Raw genomic sequence first — 14,277 nt, forward strand, 5'->3', positions numbered from 1 at the left:
GTAAGGGAAGCCAATGGGAGTGTTTGCTCCTAGCAGCCTTCCCCAATATGGACAGCCTGGAAATGCAACATGAGACATGCCAACTCCGGCTATGTAATTTACATCGCTCGAGTTGCATATCTTCTTTTGACCTTCCCGTGTAGTGTAGCCCAAGCCTGAAAGAGTAGGGGAAGATGGTGGAGAAAAGACAGAGCAAGCCAAGAAGGGATTTTGGAATGGTGGGCGAGAAGAAAGAATGGAGAAAAGAAAAAGATCCCAATGGGAGGAGGATGTTAAAAGTTGTAGCCACAACCTGCGCCCAGATCCCTCACGGCAGTAAGAAGAGTCAGCCTTAAACCTAAGGGAGTGTTGGAGCAGTCAGAGCATTTGCTTTGAGTTCCTTTTATTTCTCTTCCTTGCCAGTTAGCTCCTGCCTCTCCGCCTCCAGCCATCCGATCAAATTATTTTCATTTTACTGCCAGCGAAACGCAGTTCGCTCAACTGGTGCCATTCCGGGCGAACGGCGTAAATTTGCTGGCTGCTTTCTTCAGGGCCTCCTTCACTTCCTTGTTCCTCAGGCTGTAGATGAGAGGGTTGACCAGCGGGGTTAGGATCGTGTAGCTGACAGAGAGCGCGAGGTGGAAGACCCTCAGTTGGTTGGTTTTGGGCAACATATACACGGTCATGAGGGTGAGATAGAAAATGGTCACCACAATGAGGTGGGAAGAGCAGGTGGAAAAGGCCTTCTGCCTTCCGGAGACCGACGGCATTCTCAGGATGGTGACGAGGATAAAAATATACGATACCACGGTCAGTAGGAAGGGCGGCAAAGTGAATGCAAAGGCCAAGATGGAATCCAGGAGCACAACAAGGCTGTTTTCACTGCAGGAGAGTTTGATGATGGGGGTGAAATCACAAAAGAAATGGTCGATTTCGTTGGGGCCGCAGAACACAAGCTGGAACATTAAATAGACGACGGTACTGCAAGCCAGTGAGCCGAGTATCCAAGACCCAGCTGCGAGCTGGAGGATGAACCTACCGCTCATAAGGGCTGCGTAATGCAGAGGTTTACATATGGCTAAATACCGGTCGTAGGACATGGCAGCCAGCAGGTAACATTCGGTAGCTGCCAAAGAACAAAAGAAGTAAAACTGGACAATGCAGCCTCTCACGGAGATGGCTCTGTCCCCGCTCAGGAGACTGGCCAGCAGCCGGGGCAGGACGGTGGAGCTGTAGCAGGTCTCCAAGCAGGATAGGTTGCCCAGGAAGAAGTACATGGGGGTGTGAAGGTGCCGATCAGCCACCACCAGTGCGATGATGAGGAGGTTCCCAGACACGGTCACTATGTAGATGGCTAGGAACAGCAGGAAGAGAAGGGGCTGCAGTTCAGGGAGATTCCTGAATCCAAGAAGGATGAATTCGGTGACCAACGTTTGATTGCTCCAGCTTGTATCTGCCATGTGACTTATCTAGGGAACACGGAGAGAAAAAAGCTGATGTCTTTTGCTCTTTGAAAATGCGAGGAGAGTTTCTTTAGACTCCCAAGATTAACTTGTTCCATCACAGTTTTTCAAATCTTTTCTTTTTAGTTGATGGGTGCCCGAGCTAAAACAGATTAGGGTGCCTTATCCCCATGCAAGGTTTGGAAAATCTCAGGACACAGAGATGGCATTACCACTGGGGTGTTACTGGAGGACAATCTGGATGGAGAACGCAGCCCAAGGAGATACGTTACCTGAAGCAAATTTTTTATCATCAGGTTATGCAGAATGTCAGTCTCTGAAAACTGTGATGCCATGGGAAATTGGAGAAGGGTCCAGATACCACTGTGATGATAATGCAGAAGATAGATAGATAGATAGATAGATAGATAGATAGATAGATAGATAGATAGATAGATAGATAGATAGATAGATAGATAGATAGATAGAGGGGATGCGTGGGGATAGATAGATAGATAGATAGATAGATAGATAGATAGATAGATAGATAGATAGATAGAGGGGGTGTGGGGATAGATAGATAGATAGATAGATAGATAGATAGATAGATAGATAGATAGATAGAGGGGGTGTGTGGGATAGATAGATAGATAGATAGATAGATAGATAGATAGATAGATAGATAGATAGATAGATAGATAGATAGATAGATAGATAGATAGATAGATAGATAGAGGGTGTGTGGGGATAAAAAGAAAGACAGATAGATAGAGACAGATTGGCAGGACAGAGAGTGTGTGTGTGGGGATAGACAGACAGACAGACTACCGCTGTCAGATAGACAGATCTATTTATCTATCTATCCATCCCCACACACACCCTCGATTGATCTATCTATCTTGCCAGACAGACAGAGGGGAAGTGTGGGGATAGACAGACAGACAATAGATAGATAGATACATAGATAGATTGATAGATCAATCGAGGGTGTGTGTGGGGATAGATAGATAGATAGATAGATAGATAGATAGATAGATAGATAGATAGATAGATAGATAGATAGATAGATAGAGGGGGTGTGTGGGGATAGATAGATAGATAGATAGATAGATAGATAGATAGATAGATAGATAGATAGATAGATAGATAGATAGATAGATAGATAGATAGGGCAAGAGAGGCTATTTTTAGCAGGTATGCAAGTAACTAAGCTGACAAATGTTCACGTTTTCTCTATTCCGCTTCCTGACTTACCAGATCAGAACGACGATTGGTTTCCGGTTTACATAGTCAGTGCCCCTCCAGTTTAATCCTGACAGTTACAGAATTGGGGATTTTATAGGGAAGACAGAGGAAACAAATTACCTGTTGCAAAATATTAATTAGAATCACTCAACAGAAACTCATCCGTGCCATGCAAATAGTCCAGAAAAGTGTGGAAGCCTCTATTATTATCCCAACTGCCAAATCAGAAAATATTGTGATTGCTCGACTATCCACCGTGTCTAATGGGGTACCGGATAGCCGTCTACAAATGGCATTTAACATGGATCAAGCCAAGAGCTAACGTGAATAATAGCATTTATTGTCCTGCAAACACCTCTCTTTCCGAGCTATTTATCTGAGGCGTATTGAGGTAGGAAAAGGCAGTTCTAGCTAAAAACAGAGCTAGAAAAATGGCAAGAGCTGGCAGCCTCATTGCGGAAGAGTTTAAAGGCACAGATGGCTCTGACTAATGCAATAAAGCTTCAGGGGGTGAGCCAAGTTAGTCTTTTAAAATGCTACTAGACGATTTGCTGTGTTTTAAGTTTATCCTGGCACAGACGAAAGAAAGCTCATGATACCATCAACATGTTTTGTTAAAGTGCTAGCAGACTATTTCTTGTGTTTTACGTTTGTTCCTAATACAATACAGTCATCTTCACCCTTAACAATGAATAATGCCTTGCCCCTTTAAGATTCCTACAGCTGGGATTACCAGTGTGGTCCCTAACACTCCCCAGGATGGTCTAAAGTCTGTTCCCATGCTAAGTGGTAAAATCCTGCATCAGAGAGGATGGACAAGGTCAGTGTTTCTCAACCAGGGGTACGAGTATCCTTAGGTGTACTCGAGAGATGTCTGGGGGGTACGTCAACCCAACTGACTTTTGGAGAAAACTCAATTTTTGTTTTAAGTTTTACAGTGCTTTATTATTTTTGTACTTTGAACAACTTAATCATAGCCGGGCGGGTGATGACATTTTTGGGTGTAAAAACAGATTGTAGACAAAATATTGTGTCTGAAAACTGTAGGTATGGGGGGGTACTTACAATTTCTTTTAAAGGGGTACTTTATTAATAAAGGTTGAGAAACACTGGACTATGTGACTAGGAGGGTCTGTCCCGTCCCCAAAGCTGATCAAGACAATACGATTACCTCTGAGGCAGTTCCGTTACCAGCCGGCCGGTCCAATATGACTGCTTCCTTCAGCGCTGGCAGGGCTGGGTTCGGAGCGCTGCACCCCATTTCTCCATCTCTAGCACCTTCATGGGCCTCTCTCCGGACGTGAACATCATCTGCACATCTGCTGGCAAACCTGCTCTGCTTCATAAGATGCCCCCTGCATTGAATCCAGCAGCACCAAAAAGCAACCGTCTCTACGGCTTCATTATTTAACTTTTTTTGAGAGACGGTGACATCTCTCTTGGCAATTCTGCAGAGGGGAATGTCAATTACTGAGGAAGAAAAAAAAATAAAGTTGAAGCACTTGGAATGGGTTACGTAGGGAGGGGGTGGAATCTCCATCCCTAGAGGTGTTTAAGTCCCAGCTTGACAAAGTCCTGGCTAAGATGATTGAGTTGGGGTTGGTCCTGCTTTGGGCAGGGGGTTGGACTCAATGACCTTGTGAGTTCTCTTCCAAACCTATGATTTTATCATTCCAAAGTTAGGTTTATATTCCACAAGGACATAATTAGGAGATGGTCCAGGCATTGCCACAAAACTTATGTCAGGTAGAGTTTGTGAGCCACATCTATCTGCCTATCTAATGTATTTATGGCTTTGATAGGACAGCATCTGAGTTCCTCACCGTTTGAATGTATCTGTCCTTTCAACACTCTGTTCAGGTAGGAAAATGCTATTCCTCCCGTTTTATGGCTGGAGACGAAGGCACACTGAGACCAAGGGCCAGCTGCTTTTGTGTTTTTAAGACTTGAGGTGCCTAATTTACATAGGATTTTTTTTTAAACAAACTGGCACTAAGATTTAGATTTTTACAAGTATATCCTTGTCTGGGATGATTTTCAAAGTGTAAAATAAAAAAGAGACTCTGAGACATGTGTCCAGGTATAGAAGGCCTGGAATGAGGCTTGAGACATGAGGCTGGGTATAAAAGACCCAGAATGAAGCCCAAGACATGAGGTTGGGTAAAAAAGGCCAGATGGGGTTGCCCGGTGTCCCGTTTTGAACCAGAGAGTCCAGTATTTGAGCTTTCTATTCAGGAAACAAATTAAGAAAATAGAAATGTCCAATATTTTCTAAATAAGATGTATGTAGATTGTGATGTACTGTCAAGTGTGTCCAGTATTTTTGTTGAAACCATCTGGCAGCCGTAGGCCCAGAATGAGACCCGAGATGTGAGGCCGGGTATAAAAGGCCTGGAATGAGGCCTGAGATGTGAGGCGGGTATAAAAGGCCTGGAATGAGGCCTGAGACGTGAGGTCGAGTATAAAAGTCCCGGAATGAGGCCGGAGATGTGCGGCTGGGTATCAAAGGCCTAGAATGAGGCTTTAGATGTGAGGCTGGATATAAAAGGCCTGGAATGAGGCCGGAGACATGAGGCCGGGTATAAAAGGCCAGGAATGGGGCCGGAGACGTGAGGCCGGGTATAAAAGGCCCAGAGTGAGGCCGGAGACATGAGGCTGGGTATCAAAGGCCCAGAATGAGGCCGGAGACATGAGGCTGGGTATCAAAGGCCCAGAATGAGGCCGGAGACATGAGGCTGGGTATAAAAGGCCCAGAATGAGGCCGGAGACGTGACGTTGGGTATCAAAGGCCTGGAATGAGGCCTGATGCCCTGATCTAAAGTAGTGGCCACTCCTGGCTGGTATAGAGCAACGTGAGCAGAAATCAGGCCCAGCTAGAAAACAGGCCTGTTTGCAAGCTCACAGAGCCTGCCAAGAACATGGCTGGTATCTGTGTTTCTACAAAATCCCCTCAGGAGAGTCAAATGCCGCCCAGATGACTAGCAGAGATGATACAGCGAGGCTCGTTGTTTCTATGGGTGGTGCACATTCTCACAAGCCTTGGCACACACAAAAAAATTTATTCGGCACATGGATGGGAAAGGTTAGAGGGACCATCGGCGGGTATTGCAAACACACACCTGTTTCTTAGCAGTGCTCGGCAGAGGACACTGGGGCAAATCCATGAGGGGTGGAACCAAAAGACCCCCCGTTATCAAGTATGGCGGAAACACGCTGCCCTAGGATGGCACGAACAAGCCGACCCCTCCTCAAGATAAGGTAGAACTAACATCCAGAGGGTAGAGGGTGGCGATTAGCTACGTCACGGGGCAATTCGGAATCATCATCGAATTATCGTTTTGGAGCTTGGGGAGCGTGAAGAGTGACATCAGGCAGGACTCTAACACAGTCTGGCTCCCTTCGGGGCTGTACTCACACCAGAGAAGGAGCCAGCTCAGTTTCCCTGGGCCTGACTTCGGAGCCTTCAGCACCCCTATTCACCCCATGAGCTCCCCACAAGGAAGCAACACGCATCCTCCAAAGGGATCATGCCCCTGGACTTCCGCAATCAGTGCAGAGCAGAGCTTGTTAGCACAGATTTAAGGAACGTTCAGGAAATGCACCTTGGGGAAGAGGAATCCAGAGGCCAGGGTCTTGGCCAATGTTCCCTCTAATTATTTTTGCCAACCATGCGTGGAATAAATTTTGTTCTGTGAACCCAAGGTTGTGCATGCTACTTTCTGCCGGCGCTCTGCTAATCAGCTGAGTGGTGTTTGAATCTCTCGAAGTGCTCAGCTTACAGGGAACACTGGTCCTGGCCCTCCCAAAGCAAGAGACAGGCCAGCTTCCAGCCTCCCACCTGCTGATATGCCTATTGCCTTGTCTCTATCTTTTCTCACATTTCCTCAGAAAACCAATCCACTCCTCCAACGTGTCACCACTGGTTGGCTCCTGTGGAGAGGTTCCCCACCCCCAGCCATCTGTTGCCAGATTACGGAGTGTTTCTACTTTTAACAGCAGGCAAGTAAAAGCAACCACTCCTGCCCACTGGGGTCCCACCACCTGGTATTTGCATAACATGGGGGAAACTGAGGCACACCAAATGTTCATGCAAAACAGTAAGAAAAAAATCCCATGTTTTCACAGTAACTTCTCTGCATCTGGGTGTTAAAAAACCTAGGGAGAAATAAGCTCAGTCATTCTCTGTCCTGGTACTGTGTCGCAGGTGTACATGTGCTAGTATATCGGTAAACATTGACTTGGAGCTAGGACCATGCTTTATTGGCAATAAACCTGGCCACGTGCCTTCGCTATTCAACTAAGTTGTGTGGACGACACAGTCAGAGCTTGCAGTGCAGGCTATCCAACCAGACCCTGTTCAGCACATGTAGGGCAACCAGCACGATGAGGGGATGGGAGTACATGACTTACGAGAAGAGGCTGAGGGATTTGGGCTTTTTCACTCTGCAGAAGAGAAGAGTGAGGGGGGGTTTGAGAGCAGCCTACAGTCTGAGGAGGTTCAACAAAAACAAGTGCAGAGTTCAGCAGAAAAGGCCCTGGGGATTGCAGTGGATGAGAAGCTGGAGATGAGTCAACTGGGCGCCCTTGTAGCCAAGAAGGCTAATGGCGTATTAAGATGCATTAGGAGGAGCATTGCCAGCAGATCCAGAGAAGTGATTATTCCTCTTTATTCAACTCTGGTGAGGCCACATCTGAAGTATTGCATCCAGTTCTGGGCCCCCCACTACAAAAAGGACGTGGATGCATTGGAGAGAGACCAGCGGAGGGCAACCAAAATGATTCGGGGGCTGGAGCACATGACCTATGAGGAGAGGCTGAGGGATTTGGGTCTGTTTAGTCTGCAGAAGAGAAGAGTGAGGGGGGATTTGAGAGCAGCCTTCAACTTCCTGAAGGGGGGGTCCAAAGAGGATGGAGAGAGGCTGTTCTCAGTGGGGGCAGGTGACAGATGACAGAGAGCAATGGTCTCAAGTTACAGTGGGGGAGGTGTAGGTTGGATATTAGGAAAAACTATTTCCTTAGGCGGGTGGGGGAGCACTGGGATGGGTAACCTGGGAAGGGGGGTGGAATCTCCATCCCTAGAGGTTTTTAAATCTTGGCTTGACCAAGCCCTGGCTGGGATGATTGAGTTGGGGTTGGTCCTGCTATGGGTAGCGGCTGGATTTGATGGCTCGCTTATGTCCCTTCCCACCCTAGGCGTCTATGATTCTTTGATCACCCCAGTGATCTCCAGCTTTTCCGCAGGGTTTGAAATTGACTCGTCTTTAAAGATGTTCCGGTGATCCGAAATCTCTATGCAATTTGCCAAGTAGCTGCTGCGCAGCAACTGACCCAAAACCTGATGAAACCACTTTGGAAATACAAAATATCTGAATGTAGCCAAGAGTGGAGGAGGGGCAGCGGGCGAACAAATGAAGACAGTTGAGCACCGTTTCAGGAAATGTTTTGATTACAATTAAAATAGCTTAAAACATGGCCATAACGTGGAGCTTTTTGGCGAGCGACTCTATTTGGGGGACGACCATTTGAGAAGGCGAAACCGAGACACAGAGACAGGACAACTTGGCTAAATGCGGGAGCCAGGACTTTAATTTAAAGTGTTACCAACCTGGGCTAACCATATCTAAGTGGCCAGATGGGCACCAGTGACCCCAGGTGCTTATAAATCTGAAGATGAGGGTGGGTTATGTCCCCCACTGTCAAGGGAGCCATGGGAGTTGAAGTCATAGTTCTGTAGGCTCTCCTCTTTCATTGGACATAGGAGAGCGTAAATGAGGGGATCCCGAAGTATGGGAGACAGAGGAGGACATCCTGCAGCAAAGGAAACCAGAGGAGAATGAATGAACTACCACCTGGCTACCCCCCAAGCTGTGAGTGAAGCGTAAGTCAGCAGTTCTAAACTGGAATATATCAGAGACTGGGGAAGTCTCTTGGGCCAGAGTTGACTTATTCATTCCTCTTCCATCAGTCGCATGTCAGTGATGCCAAAAATTAGCATGGATATTCTGATCTCTTGTCAAGGCCACACATTTATTCACAACCTGCCCCACGGCCTCCTTGATATCTTTGTTTCTCAGGCTGTAGATGATGGGGTTGACCAGAGGAGTCAGGATGGTGTAGAAGACAGAGATCCTTTTGTTCAGGTCTCGGAGCGTGGGGGTTTTCGGAGACAGGTACACGATGATCAGGGTCCCGTAGAACACGGTCACCACGATGAGGTGGGAGGAGCAGGTGGAAAAGGCCTTCCACCGCCTGGTGGCGGACGGGATCTGCAGGACAGTGAGGATGATGCAGACATAGGAGACGAGGATGAGTAGAAAGGGAGGCGGGGTGAATACGGACTCTAGGACGAAAGTGACGAGTTCGATCGGGCGGGTGTCGCTGCAGGAGAGTTTAGTCACGGGGGTGAAATCACAGAAGAAATGGTCAATTTCACGGGGGCCACAGAAGCTAAGATGGGATATCAACGATGTTACTGTGGTGCTAGCCACCATCCCATTAATCCAAGACCCTGCTGCTAGTTGGAGGCAAAACCTGCTGTTCATAAGAGTAGCGTAATGCAGCGGCTTGCATATTGTGACGTATCTGTTGTAAGACATGATGGACAAGAGGCAACACTCATATCCCGTTAGCCAGGTAAAGAAATAAGATTGCAGGAAACAGCCATTTGCAGAAATTACGTATTGACTTGTCAGGAGCCCGGCTAGCAGCCGGGGCAGGATGGCGGAGCTGTAGCAGGTCTCCAAGCAGGACAAGTTCCCCAGGAAGAAGTACATGGGGGTGTGGAGGCGCCGATCAACCACCACCAGCGCAATGATGAGGAGGTTCCCGGCTATGGTCACAATGTAGATAATTAGGAACAGCAGGAAGAGAAGAATGTACAATTGAGGTTGCTTCCCAAATCCCAGCAGGATGAACTCCGAGATGGCCGTTAGATTTTCACGGTCTCTTTTTGTCATGTGCTGTATCTAGGCCCAGGAAAAGAAAGTCTGTGTTATTATTTAAAGCAGAGGATTCGGCTCTGGTGAGGCCACATCTGGAATATTGTGTCCAGTTCTGGGCCCCCCACTATCGAAAGGATGTGGTTGCATTGGAGAGAGTCCAGCAGAGGGCGACCAAAATGATTAGGGGGCTGGAGCGCATGACCTGTAAGTCACCTGTCTGGGATGATCTAGATGGTGCTTGGTCCTGCTGTGAGGACAGGGGACTGGACCTCTTGAGCTCCCTTCCAGTTCTATGATTCTAACGAAATTTCCCACAAATTGAAAATGCTGAGTTTCATCCAGGTCTCACTGCAATGCTCCGTAAACTTTTCCCTCTCCTCTCTGGCAGGAATCAGAAAGAAATACATGTCCCAACATCATCAAACTCACAGTCTGACATAAAGCCTACACGATAGCCTCGTGTTTTCTTGTTCAAAGAACCCAGCACCTCTCTCGTGCAGTCCATACACACCTGCCTTTATTCTCCCTCAACAAGGCAATCATGTTTGTCTTAAAGTGGGAAATTGGCAACACAAATGGAATGTAGCTAGTCACAGACTCAACACCATCGAAACCCAGACAAAACAAGAAGAGCATGAATCCAGGAGACAAATTGTTCACCCAGAGAATGAGGAAAGAGAGATCTGAAGTTTCTTTAACTTCTGTTATATCACAGTGGCAGGAACTAGATGTTGATGACTAGATATCTTGGCAAATATAGACTCTCTCTCTCTCTCTTTCTCCCAGCTGTTTTGGGGGGCATGCCAGGAGCTGGTGTGTGACTCAGCTGGGCTGCATGGGGTGCCAGGAAGCCAGTGGAGTGGGGGGACGGATGATGACTGAAATGACCTCCCCTGGTCTGGAAAAATCCCTTATCCAGGTAAGTCTGGGTTGTTCAAAACCACAGAGAGTATTTAGCTGCCCAATTCTCAATAACATGCATGGAAATTTGATATCTGTGTGAGCTGCAAACCTCAGTTGAATAGATCCTTTGCCTCTAAATTCTTGTGTGAATTTAGTGATGGACCCACAGATCTTTAGTTTAGAAAAGAGATGACTCAGGGACAGAGGAGATAGAGGTTCCTAAAATCACAGTGTGGAAAATGTGCGTAGAAAACCCAAAATACAGTACAAAAGAAATAGGTGTCAGCCAATGAAGTTAAGAGGCAGCTGGTTTAATACAATCTCAAAGAAATACTTTTGCACATAATACAACATTTACCTGTGGAACTCATTTCCGAGGATGATGTACAGGGCAAAAGTATCAATGGGTTAAAAAAAAGGAAGTTCTGGAAGGATGGATCCATACAGAACTGTTTGTAATGCAGAACATCTTGGCTAACCAAAGCAAACCCTAAATCTCTGAGTACATCTACCCAGGAGAGGGCAATAGGGAATGGATCGCATGATAATTACCCTTTTCTGTTAGCGCCACCTAACTCTGATACTGGTCAATGTCAAAGACAGGATACAGAGCTAGATGGACCAGTATGGTTGTTCTTATGGTTGATGATAAGATACACCATGAATGTGAACCAAGGCAGAGAAATGTATATCATTTTGGAGAGGAACTGTGGGTATGTCTACACTACCCTCCTAGTTCGAACTAGGAGGGTAATGTAGGCATACTGCACTTGCAAATGAAGCCCGGGATTTGAATTTGCATAAGCGGGGAGCCGCCATTTTTAAAACCCCGCTGGTTTGAACCCCGTGCAGCGCGGCTACACGGGGCACGAACTAGGTAGTTCGAACTAGCGTTACTCCTCATTTCACCTGTGCTTTTTCCTCTTTCATCTTCTTGCGAATGAACTCCCTCTTCTCTGTCCACATACGCCTTTTTCCAAAAGAGCTCTTTCACAAAAAGGCTTCTTCCTCGTAGAAAGAGGTTTACCAATGTCGGAAAAATTCCTCTGTCCTTTCAATTTTTTTTCAAACGAACATGATTGCAGTGTAGATGTAAGTGAAGTTTTTTCAGAAAAACAACCGTTTTTCCAAAAAAACTGCAGTGTAGACATACCTCCAGAAGATGACCATCCCACCTCCAACTACGTTACAGTCATCTGGGCTTATACTAATAACATTTCATTTTAAAGAACTTTACAACTTTACATAGGAGACGAGGATGAGTAGAAAGGGAGGCAGGGTGAATGCAGACGCTAGGATGAAAGTGACGAGTTCGATCGAGTTGACGGCTCACCAGAATTAGTCAATATTTTGAATGGAAATATAGGGAATGATCAATTGTTTTTAAAAAGTATTTTTAGAAGAAAATACAATACTCATGGTTAAAAATCAGATTTCTTTCTGGAAAACCCTCAATATTTGGGGTGATGTTCTTCTCTTTTTTTAGTCAAGAAAATGCAAACTTTCAGTTCTGTTTCCCTTGAAAAAGGTGGTGTGAAAACCAAACATGTCTACCAAAACAGGATTATTTCTAGCCAGGATTGGTTGCAGAAAACAAGAAGCTTTATGGAAAATGTTGGGGTGAAAATGGGGGGAGTGAAATTTCTCATGAAAAATAGTTGACATTTCCAGCTGGCAAGTTATTGGAAAATCCCCGGGACATTTAAATAATCCTTAACTTGCCTCTGAGAAGTGTAAATGAGTAAAGTACATTGAACACATCTTTGTTTCTTTGCAAAGGTTAATCTCAGTTTAATCAAAGAGAGTGGTGAAGTTTCATTTACATTAAGGCTACGTCTAGACTGCAAGCCTCTTTCGAAAGAGCGTCTAGACAACAAACAGTACTTTCACCAAAGCAAGCCACTTTTTCAAAAGAGAACACTCAGGCAGTCTGGATGCTCTCTTTCAAAAAAGCACAGTTTGCATTACATAGTGCCTTTTTCGAAAGAGCACTTTTGAAAAAATATGTTATTCCTCATAAAACGAGGTTTTCTGTGGTCGAAAAAACTGCCACGTTCTTTTGATTTACTTTCGAAAGAATGTGACAGCAGTCTAGACGCAGGGGAAGTTTTTCGAAAAAAGGCCACTGTTTTCGAAAAAACCCTGTAGTCTAGACATACCCTAAGGGTGCATCTACACTGCAGGGCAAAAGTCGAATTAAAAGCCACAACTTCAGCTATATCAATTGTGTAGCTGAAGTTGAAAAGCTTAATTTGGCTTTTGGTGCTGTCTACAGAGCAGGAAATTGAAGGAAGAACACTCTTCCCTCAACTTCCCTTACTCCCCGTGAAATGAAGGTTACAGAAGTGGGAGTAAGAAGTCCGCCATCACAAAATTATTTTGAAATAACGGTTTGCTGTGTAGATATGCACTTTGTTATTACGAAATAACGTCCATTATTCCGAAATACCGTGGCTGTGTAGATGTAGCCAACTCAATCATTCCAATCAGGGCTTTATCAAGCGGGTACTCAAAACCTCTAGGGATGGAGATTCCACCCCCGCCCTAGGGAACCCATCCCAGCGCTTCACCACCCCCCTAGGGAAATAGTTTTTCCTAATATCCAACCTAGACCTCCCCCACTGCAACTTGAGACCATTGCTCTTCATTCTGCCATCTGTCACCACTGAGAACAGCCTCTCTCCAGCCTCTTTTTAACCCCCCTTCAGGAAGTTGAAGGCTGCTACCAAATCCCCCCTCACTCTTCTCTTCTGCAGACTAAACAGACCCAAATCCCTCAGCCTCTCCTTGTAGGTTATGTGCTCCAGCCCCCTCATCAGTTTGGTTGCCTCCGCTGGACTTTCTCCAATGTGTCTGAATTCATTCTATAGTGGGGGCCCAGAACTGGACACAATACTCCAGATGTGGCCTCACCAGAACTGAATAAAGGGGAATAATCACTTCTCTAGATCCATTGGCAATGCTCCTCCTAATGCAACCCATTATTCTGTTAGGCTTCTTGGCTACGAGGGCGCCCTGTTGACTCATCTCCAGCTTCTCATCCACTGTCATCCCCAAGTCCTTTTCTGCAGAACTGCTACTTAGCAATAGAAATGTAGCCGTGTTAGATGTAGCAATAGAAATGTAGCTACTTAGCCTGTCGGTCCTAAAACACGGACATACTTTTGCGCACAACTGCAAAGCAACACGCAGAGCTCATTTCATGGGGACGTGCAAATCAAAAGTATTACTAGACTCAGGAAAGAATTTGATCATTTCATGGATGGGGGTAGGTCCATCAATGGTCATTGGCCAACATGGTTAGGGACACAGCCTCATGCTCGCAGTGTCCATCAGCCTCTGACAGCAAGAAGCTGGGAATGGAGGACAAGTGATGGATCACTCAAAAATGCCTTTTTCTGGTCATTCTCTTTGAAGCATCTAGCCCTGACGAATCTCAGAAGCCAGGGCACTAGGCTAGATGGACCCTTGCTCTAATCCACTACATCCATTCTCTGCCTTTAGGTGCTCTTACATTTTCTTTCTCTCTCTCTGGCCCAACAAGTCTTTGCATATTCATCCAGAGCGAAACAGTTTCAGCTGGAGAGAATGAGAAAGTCCCCAGCTTTTGGGGGAGAACTTGCCTGTGCGTCCCAGTCTGATAGTTGAACTCTGAGCTCACCTGCCAGATCGGACACTATAGGGGACACCTACCTTCCCGTCATTCATGCCTGAGTCTAGAGCAGAGGTGGACAAATACCTGCCTGCAAGCCAGATCCAGTTATCTT

At 46.1% G+C, this 14,277-nt stretch overlaps 2 protein-coding genes across 2 annotated transcripts; both read right to left on the reverse strand.

Moving 5' to 3' along the window:
- Window positions 1–476: 476 nt before the first annotated feature.
- Window positions 477–1,439, reverse strand: LOC102459528 (olfactory receptor 6B1-like). Its single transcript, XM_006114058.2, has one exon. The coding sequence runs from the start codon at window positions 1,437–1,439 to the stop codon at window positions 477–479; it is 963 nt and encodes a 320-aa protein (XP_006114120.2).
- Window positions 1,440–8,638: 7,199 nt separating this feature from the next.
- On the reverse strand, window positions 8,639–9,622 carry LOC102459284 (olfactory receptor 10A7-like). The gene has a single exon (XM_075912178.1). The coding sequence runs from the start codon at window positions 9,620–9,622 to the stop codon at window positions 8,639–8,641; it is 984 nt and encodes a 327-aa protein (XP_075768293.1).
- Window positions 9,623–14,277: the final 4,655 nt, after the last annotated feature.

Source organism: Pelodiscus sinensis, chromosome 30, assembly GCF_049634645.1.
Source record: "Pelodiscus sinensis isolate JC-2024 chromosome 30, ASM4963464v1, whole genome shotgun sequence".
Lineage (NCBI taxonomy): Eukaryota > Metazoa > Chordata > Testudines > Trionychidae > Pelodiscus > Pelodiscus sinensis.

Bases quoted from the DNA above. Each gene is read 5' to 3' on its own strand.
- LOC102459528 (XM_006114058.2), bottom strand. From the start codon at position 1,439: ATGGCAGATACAAGCTGGAGCAATCAAACGTTGGTCACCGAATTCATC.
- LOC102459284 (XM_075912178.1), bottom strand. From the start codon at position 9,622: ATGACAAAAAGAGACCGTGAAAATCTAACGGCCATCTCGGAGTTCATC.